The sequence below is a fragment of the Corylus avellana genome, chromosome ca2 (assembly GCF_901000735.1).
Source record: "Corylus avellana chromosome ca2, CavTom2PMs-1.0".
NCBI classification, from domain to species: Eukaryota; Viridiplantae; Streptophyta; class Magnoliopsida; order Fagales; family Betulaceae; genus Corylus; species Corylus avellana.
In genome coordinates, this window is record NC_081542.1 from 12,442,218 (window position 1) to 12,452,115 (window position 9,898).

The window sequence follows — 9,898 nt, forward strand, 5'->3', positions numbered from 1 at the left end:
TCGGATACAACCCTAAGTTGTACTAAGTTTTTTTCGGTTGATTGGCATGAGCATGGCTACATTTGCCCTTTGACTATATTTTCAAAGAATACTTTTCTATTGAAGTGCACATGAGCATCACTTTCAAAATCCTTACCCAAATATATATAAAAGTTTGAATTATAAAATTGGTACATGCACAATCAACACAAAGAAGTAAATAATTTTTAAAGTTCTACACAATTCACTATTTGTCAATGTCAATTTTATCTTTCTCGAGCTCCTGTTTCTTAATTCATTTTTGACCAATGTTTGCAATCCTAACTCAGATGGATAGGAAATACCCTAGTCTTATCTAAAGAAAAATTTATTTCAAAAAGTAAATAACTTATGAGCCAAGGTACCTTTTATGGAGGGAGCTATGTTCACTAATTAGTTATTTAAAATTTTTAAATGATATAATATTATATATATCGTTAAATATAATAAAATAAAATCTAAAAAATATTTTAGATGGTGCAAATATGCCCACATGCATGGAGGAGTGGAAATGGTTGTAAAAGAAAACTTCCCCATATGCTTACAAAGACACCTTGATTTGGGTTATTCAATGGGTGTCGAACAATATATTCTGTAAATCCTTGGGACTAGAAAAGGGGTTGATGAAGGCATTATTTTAAGCCAAAAAAAGATGCAAATGAAAGCAAGCATTAGTTTAGCAAAAAGAGATTAAAGTACACATCACTCCTCTTTATATATATATATATATATATATATTAATGTTTGTACAAGTATTGTTTTTGTTTGGAGTCTAAAGTAATATATTTTTTTAATTAAAAAGTAATAAAAGCATGCACCTTTGCCTCTCCAAAACTATTACATTACATGGGTTTGAAACCCTAGGAAGGAATCCATTTCTTTTTGCACTTGCCCAATTCAAGAAATTAATAAATTATTAATTCCCTAATTATTTATTGAATAAAAAAAACACTTAAAATCACGTACGTGCACATTAGCTAGCCTTCATAAGTAAGCCTATACGTTATCATTTGCGCGTGGGGACTACCACTTTAGTTTAGTTTTATTAAGCATATTGTAATTTGACCTAAGCTTCCTTTTTATATACTTTTTTTTTTTTTTTAATATTTTTTTTATGTTTATGAAGAACTAAAAACAATATTATATATTGGTGGGTTTGAAAAGCTCATCTGGGGCACTTAAATATTGTACGAAATCAGAATTATTAATTAATTAAATCATTGGATCCCAAACATTATTTTTGTCTCATATAGATTTGTCACGTTGGCAAGCATTTGACATTCCACGTCGGAGCGGCACTCCAGAGGGCGGCTTTGAGGGGGAGGAAGGAAGGAAGGAATGTGCTAATCCTGCATGCTGATGTCACCATAATCAACACACACGACATTGTTTTTTGGTTTATTTATTTTGATTTTTTAGTTGGCCGGGATTGGAGGGGCTTATTTTATTATTATTATTATCTTATCTGCAAAGCTGAAGCTGTAATTGTATTTTATTGGGTTGTTTGTTTATTTTATTTTGATTTTGATTTTTAGTTGGCTGGGATTGGAGGAGTTTATTTTATTAATATTATTATCTTATCTGAAGCTGTAATGGAGGACTCTAGGCTGATGTTCAAACTCAAATGCTAGGTTTCTGACTTTTTTTCTAAAATATTTGTTTCACTTTTTCTAGAAGTAACAAATTCATTTTTATATTCGAAAGGAAGACTTAAGAAATAATTACACTAGAAGAAAGATATGTCTTTTTTTGTGTCTCTTTAAAATTGATGCGGCTTTTAAAATTATCATTGAACGAAAATCTGATATTATTGTTAAGCATTACTTCGAATTTGAACGTGAGATTGCGGAGTTCAATTAATGAACAGTTTAAAATGCGAGACTCGCCTATTTGAAATAAATAAACCCCACAACCTCTTCTCTTAAGAAAAAAAAAATTAGAAGAATTTCAATCCGTCCAAAACCAATTAAACAAAGTGGAAGTCATTTTCAGAAAAGTTCCTCTTAAGGGTTTGCTTATGAGAACTTACATCTATGTTCTATACAATTACGGAAAGAGAGAAAAAAAAAATAAATAAAAAGAAAGATTACATTTATTATAACTTTAGAAAAAAAAAATTACAAATTTATTAATAATTAGAGAGAGTAAATATAGTCTTAAATTTTTTTTAAAAAAATAATAATAATAAAATAATAGAATAAGACGAAACCTGACTTGCTTAGTTGTTTTGAGGGAGTGGAACCGGTCTATAACATTATATTAAAGACAACATGAGATTGTTAAATAAAAGCACGTGACAAAAGGCGAGATAGCTTTCATAAAAATTACGTGGATTCTTGGTACGACGAAATGGATGGTGTGTTGTGACTCGCCCGCACCAGATGCGTGCACCAAAAAGCCGCACTGTAGTGAGCGAGGGGAAGGTTTTATATGCTTTAAATAATATTAACATATTCTTGCTCTCACTTTTACTTTTACTTAAAGTAGTTTAATTGGCCGTGAACCACGTCTAACAAAATAGAGATTATTAGTTCGAATTTTTTCTCCTCCTTTCATTACGTGAATATGTCAAAAAAAAAAAAAAAGTCAGTTAAAATTAATATTATTAAATTTTGAATGTAACTGTAATTTTTATTATCATGTCAAAAAAATATAATTAGATTTCTCTTTATTAGGAGGTCATGTTCATAACCTTTATAGTAACTTCACTTTAAACTTTTGAATTACCATGTGATTTGACAAGCCTCTATCGAACTTCAAAACCTCTTAATTTGAACTCTTGAACTTTCAATTGCAGTCAATTTACCAATTCTGTCAATTTTTGCCCTTAAAACCCCCTAAAAAGACAAAATTACCCTTCAATTTTCTCTTTATTAAAATTTTTTTTGAAAAAACAGGTCGTGGCTGAACCCTGGGTCACCTTATATATATATATATATATAAAATTTAATTTGAAATTTTATAAAAAAGTTTGTGGTATAAATGTCATTGTCTCACTTTTAACCTTTAAAATCTGACGGAGAAGTTCAAATTAACTACAATTGAAAATTCACGGATTTAAATTAAAAGGTTTTGAAATTCGGGGACTTATCAAATCGCGTGGTAATTCAAAGATCTAAAGTGAAGTTACCCCTTATATTTATGTTTTTCTAAGAATCTAATAAAAAAAAGAAAAAAAAAAAAGATATTACAATTTTTACTACAAATTTCTTATAAATTAACGTGATAATTTATCTAACATTTATCATAAAAGAATTAAATTGGATTATTAAATTTGATTATAATTTCTAAAAGAATTATATAAGTTGCAGTACCTCGAGTAGTTTTCTTTAAAAATAAAATAAATAAATAAAATTTCACTTTTGGATAATTGATCAAATCACCTCAGAACATCTCTAACAGTAAAAAGTATTTTATCTAGTAAAAACACTCTCTATTTTACCTATTCCGTTGTAGGTGTCAACTACATTAGGAGGTGCCTACTTGCGTACATAAATGGTGAAAAAATTGATGTGGACGGAGAAGGCAAGGACGAGAGAGGGAGAGAGAAAGACTAAAAAATCTCAAATTACTTTGATTTTTTTTTTTTTTTCCTCTTCCTCAACAATAAAAAATACTATAAAAATATGTTGGAGTTTGTATTGAAAAGGTAGCAATTAAAATAATATATATTATTTTATTTTGTAATTTGTGTGTCCATGATCTCTCCACATAGAAGGATTCCACTCTTTTCCCTGAAAGCATTTCGGCCTCGGCTTCTTCCCTCTCCTCTATCTTGATTTCAATGGGTTGATAAGAGTATTTGTGTGGAGAGGCTTTTATTTAGAGGATAAACAAACTAAAAAGATTACCCACCATCAAAAGTGAGGAAAAAAGCAGCTTCACTTTATTTCTCAGTTGGCCGGCCAATAACTTGTACCACAAGGAAGCAAATGTTGCCTCCCTTTGCAGTACAGATGGTGGGTCCTCAGCTGATTCTACTTAAAAGTTTTCATTGTCCTTCGTCCTTTTTTCCCTAGGAAAATCTCCAAGAAATTTCCACATGCAAGACTCTTTTTTTGACTTTGTCAAGTTCCTCTGGCACCCAATGCCAATGAATGAATGATGCAAATGCTTTGTTTTGATCTTACTGCAGCTACAGATAGAGGGCCTTATCAGCTCATCTCTCTGCTAGTTGAGACTTGGTTCGGACGGGGCATCGCGACTGCAGCGATTGATACTTGCTTGGTTAGCAATTCAATCCACATCTTCCCCCCTTTGTCTGATAAACCTACCTAGGGTGGGAATGTTTGTCTGCGGTCAGCCTTTAGGCTTTTACTCCTCTTGGCTACTGTTCACCTTATCACACCACGTGATATTGTGGCTTGCGGCGAACAGGGTTTATCCTAAGCGCAGGTTGAGACAATGAACTGACCCACTCTTCCTTCCTGCATTTGTGATTGTTCCAATGCCCAAGGAAAACAGAGGTTATGCAAAAGTGCTGCCATTAATTAATTAGAAAGCCCGCCATCTGCTAGCATTGTGGTTTGGAATCGATTCTTTATCAATGGCCCACCCTTTCTTTGAACCTTGTCGATGATCGAACTTAAAGATATAAACTGAGTGCCATTTGATGAGTAACTGAGAACAAGGGAGAGGGATATGAAAAGAATGAAGACAGATAAAAAGAAAGACATATGAGTCCCACTTAGTTGATTTTCCCTTGGAGACAAAATGTTATTTGATAATTTAATAGTGTTTTTGTGAGAAAAGTATAAAAAAAAACAAATATGCACGAGACACTTCAACATCCAAAAAGTGGCTCTATTTCTTAGGTTCACTAGCAAGGAAGCTCTCCCATTTACTCCCATTTACATTTGTAGAGAGACAATCATTAAACCTTCAGCAACTCCTGCAAGACAATGGCAAGATAAATAGATGTCAAAAATCAGGGCTATATGAAAGGTATTGGAGTGAAAAGACAAGCAATAAACAATAATGACATTCATGGACACTTTTGACTGCAGCTATGGAGATCCACGGAGTGATGAATAGCAACTATCTTTCATTTGTAATGCAAACATGTAAGGAAAGGTACACTAAAAAGAAAATAAATTCCAGTTTCAAATGTTTAACCTATTCCATCAATTTAAGTGATATGATAATACCTTCTCTTTCTGTTTGAAGAGGGCATCGACCTTCTTCATATACTCATCTGTCAGCTTCTGCACAAGGAGAATGAAATGTGAAAAACAGATATTAATAATAGGGGTATCCGTGGAAGCAAATCTAGGGAAGAATTTTTGGTGCCCAGGTTTAGGGGAAACCCATAATTTCCAGAATTTTGGTCTCAGGTCCGGAAGCATCTAGATAATGGGAGTACACAAAACCGTCGAGTTACCTGCAAATCACTTGACAAGTCCTTCACAATATCTTCAGAGAAATTTTTCTCCTGCATGAAAGGAAAGCAAAGTAAAGATTAATACTCGATTTTAACAGGAAAAAAAAAAAAAAAAAATTGGGACTCAAAGAAGCAATTATTGGAAAGAGAGATAAAAAACCGACAATGGAATTTATAGATTCACACCTTCTCAAGTTTGTCGTAGGCTTTTAAAGTGTCTCTTCTTATATTCCTCAATGCCACCTATAAACAGTTGAGTGGAAGAAGATATTCAAGAGAACAACAAGTTCAGTGACTTTAATATAGCCTATGTATTGATCTATAACAAAGATTATTTGCACTTAGGTAAGTATACAGTGCCATGACCAAACCACACCTCGACTGAATTTCAATGTGTTCAAAGAACAAGCCATTGATGTCTGACTTTTCAACCCCAAATTAACAAGTTTCAGACAACTACGGAGAAAACGAGGGGAGGAAGGAAAAAAGAAGAAGGGGGGAACATAAAATACATTTTGTAAGTTATAGCCATTTCTTGAGATCTGGTTTGGTCTGCCTACTCTGTGCAGATACACAATTTTAATACAAGCGTAGGCAGGTAGTTATCTCAAATTATCCACAGATAGTGCCACTGTACCTTCCCTTCTTCAGCCAGTTTAGCTACAACTTTTAACATTTCCTGCAATGGAAAAAACAAAAATAAATTGATAATAAAGTTCTCTGTGAGCATGATTCAAGGAACTTCACTGATTGGTGTACATCTTCAGAAAACAGTATACTTCAATTTCAATACAATTACAGACGTTACAAACCATTCTTTCTATTGTGCTCTTGAACAACATTTGAAACCTCCAAATAAATAGGTAACAAGAATACTCTTAACATGTAAATGCACTTACAAGTGTAAAATAATAATAATTTTCTTTTTTTTTTTTTTTTAGAAAAAAAAAAAAAGCACCAACCTTTTTAAAGAAAAGACCTGAGCAGAAGGATATCTAAAACAAATCAGAAAACAAGTACTAAACCAAGCTCCAAGGAGCAACACAAGACAATGAATTGGCTACAGTCTTAAATTCAACACCCAGGAAAAGATAGAACATAGAAATAAAAGTAAAATTCCAGCTGAAATTTCTAATCAATTGAATACAGAAAAGACATATGGCATAGAAAAACAACATACTAAATGGAGATCTGTAAATAAAGTAAATGATTGTGACAAGTTCAAAGGTCACTGGGAATTTTAGTGATTACATGTAAAGAGATAAAAGACAAGCAGCTATACCTTCCTCCTTTCTGATGTAAGTTGAGGGAGGGTCAATCTTATCACTTCTCCATCGTTGTTTGGAGTCATACCAAGATCAGAGCCTACAATGGCCTTCTCTATAGACTTTAAGCTGAGAAACATGACACGTCAAACAGTAAAAGAGACTGCAAAGAGAGACTACATTAAAGATTTCAGAGGCCAGTCCCCTGTTCTATAGCTCAGAACAACTGGACAATTAAATCCCTTTGGTGTTCAAAAAGTCATCGAATATTCACTGGCATATATAGTTTTTTTTTTTTTTTTTTCAGTTTACATGGCATCTGAGAAAATTTTAATTTTTACTTCTTAGTATAGACATTGTATTCATTGCAGAAGAGTAAATGAAGCATCTTTACTGGTCCTCAACCATTATTTCATGTCCTTGAGTTAATAGAAATACCTGGATTTGTCATACGGCTGTATCAAGAGAGAACTTGCATCAGGAGTACTGATTTGAGCAATGCTCTTCAAGCTAACTGGAGTTCCATAATACTCCACCTGGAAAAGGCATTAGGTTATAGCTAATCTAAGAGAAAGGATAAACAAAGATCAAATTAATAATTATCTGTGATGACTCTATGACAACTTTTGCAACAAGTGTTGCAAAAGCCACCTCATGTTTCCTAGAACTACATATGCAGACGACATCACCTTTTTGTTAGAAAATTCACCCAAAATACAAAGTCAAAATTATTAGTCAGTGGATAAAGTGGGGGCCTAATAGATTTTTGCTGACATGCTCCCACGATTACCACTTGAAACAAAAATTATGCAACATGAAAAAATGAAAATCAGCACACTTATACAACGAAATGGAACCTATTGCAAAACTAAATCACCAAAAACTACTGCAACACCAGAATCTACTTGAAAACAGCAAGCTTCTCCTCATTGGAGGAAAAAAAAAAAACTAAGGAAATAATTTATGCTATAGATATGCATTGCATACAACAGAGAAAAAAACAAATAATAGAAATTTCATCGCTACTAGATTTTCCTTTCGATCTCTTCATGTCAAAGGATACAAATTTGTCTGGTTTTAAACCTGTAAAACTTATAAATGATGGCTTCCAGTGTTGTGCATCAGTTTCACACTCATTTCTTATGTTTATTAGAGAGTTGAGTTGATACTGGGTTCTTAGGAGAAAAAGGTTTCCCTACCAACAAGTGAAACAATAGAGCATTTGAATTCCAGGTCCAGAACCAGTCTGGCTTGAATGGAAACTTAAAGTGGGTCCACCTTTTGCTCCCAAGTTCTAAACATGAAGTCATGAAGTAATCAATACAAAAAGAACTAACTATAATTTCAAATCCATAAACTTAACACCAACTAAAGTATGCTTTGGAACATAAGTATGATAAGTCAGTATCTTTGCTTCCACATGCACATTCACTCTTCATAATCACAACACAACCATAGATTACCATGGATGGCCTGATTAGATTGTGCTTCATATAGATTTTTTTTTTCTTTGATATATATTATGCTTCATATAGATTTTTTTTTTCTTTGATATATATTATGCTTCATATAGATTGTTATGACGGTATTCATGAAAAACAAGAAAAGATTTCAATCTGTCGATTAGAATGACGAGTGTAAACCTTTGTATAATTCATGATCCTGACCAGCATAAATTCAAGTGCCTTATTTTAATCTTTGTATCAATGGTTTCTGCAGTGTGGGATCAGTGTCCTAAACAAAATTTGGCTGGACATTTTTCAAAAGCAGATGTACAAAAAACTGAATAAGAAAAGTAGCAAAACTGCATATAGATTCATACCTCAATTTTATCTAGCATGTCTGGGTTCGATCTCCCTGTCCTTACAGAATTGAAACTGGTTCGAACTATCTCAATAGTCTTTTCCATTCTTCCTTTCTGAAAAGCCACCAATAATATCAATAGTACACTTTCCTTCAACATTACCAAAATCTATTGCCTTGAATTCAGCACACTAAATTTTACAATCAACCATCAGAGACTCACTTACAGCATCTTTCTCTATCAAAGATTTCTCTGCTTGAATTTCTTCAAGAGATGCAGACACAAATCCTCTTCTGAAGGATTCACAACAAAAACACAAGATAAAAATAGGGTACCAAATAACTCACCATCCAATCACTAACTCAGACTGAGTCGACCAACATAACAATGGTACACATCCCAACTCCCATCCTAACACGGTCCATCATTTCAAAACAAAATCACCATTTCTATGCTCTAAACTCCAAAACCAGCATAGCCAAATCTATAACAATTGGAAGTTTGTTATTTATTTACTTTTTTTTCCGGATTTTTCTTTATTAACGAAAGAAAGGGGGGGTTCTGCCTCATCATAATACACAGTCATCGAGTACATATCATCTTTCAAAACAGAAATTGGAAAGATAAAGAGCATCACTCATTTGCAATAACTGCCAATCAACTTGCATCAATCAAAAGCATAACTGTAGCAAAAATAAGTAATCAAATCTTTTCCAATCAACTTGCCTCCTTTGCAGGAACTGCCTCATAACAACAGGCTTCCCAGAAAATCCAACAACACCACTTCGAAGTGTCACATAGCTTGCAGCCGAGCTCCACGAATGCGCACTAACCCTGGTCGACTGGCATTTCACAATACCCGGTCCTCCATTATACGTATCTGCAAAAATGCTCAATCATAAACCGCTCTCTCGGCAAAAAAATCAATACCCATTAAGCAAAACGAAGTTGCAAATCAAACCCACTGTTCTAGCCAAAGACTCAGACTCAAACTCTAAAAGGGTCACCTAGAAAGCCAACCAATTTCACAATTTTCATTTACATTACCAAAACAAGCCACGAGAGTCTATGAATCACTAGCAATGTCTAAAACGTTCATAACTAAGAAAACACAAGAAAATGTGAGATACAATGTTAAAGGTTTAAGTGGTACGTACCTCGAAGAGAGAGGAGGGCTTTGGGAGGGTTTTGCTGGGGTTGGATGATGGACCGTACAGGGGTGGTTGGACAAAACGGCGTCGCCATGAAGGCTCGAATGCTATTGAAGCTTGGCAAAGCTTTGTGGTTAAAGTCTCAGTGAGTGCTCGTTTGTGGGGGTAAAGTTCGCAATACGAATCGTCAACCTCCGTCGTCCAAGGCGCTAGGAAGACGAAGAATAAGAATGGGTTTTGGGTTTGTGGATAAGCATCTTCTATTGGGTTTGTTTGGCTT

The 9,898-nt window shown here is 33.7% G+C and overlaps 1 protein-coding gene across 1 annotated transcript; it reads right to left on the bottom strand.

Moving 5' to 3' along the window:
* Window positions 1-4,677: 4,677 nt before the first annotated feature.
* Window positions 4,678-9,898, bottom strand: LOC132172704 (ribosome-recycling factor, chloroplastic). Its single transcript, XM_059584256.1, has 11 exons — window positions 9,625-9,898; window positions 9,194-9,347; window positions 8,694-8,760; window positions 8,486-8,581; window positions 7,102-7,199; window positions 6,681-6,792; window positions 6,036-6,077; window positions 5,585-5,641; window positions 5,399-5,449; window positions 5,166-5,222; window positions 4,678-4,909 (listed from the first exon to the last, which is right to left on the bottom strand). The coding sequence occupies exons 1-11, from the start codon at window positions 9,710-9,712 to the stop codon at window positions 4,892-4,894; spliced, it is 840 nt and encodes a 279-aa protein (XP_059440239.1). The 5' UTR covers window positions 9,713-9,898; the 3' UTR covers window positions 4,678-4,891.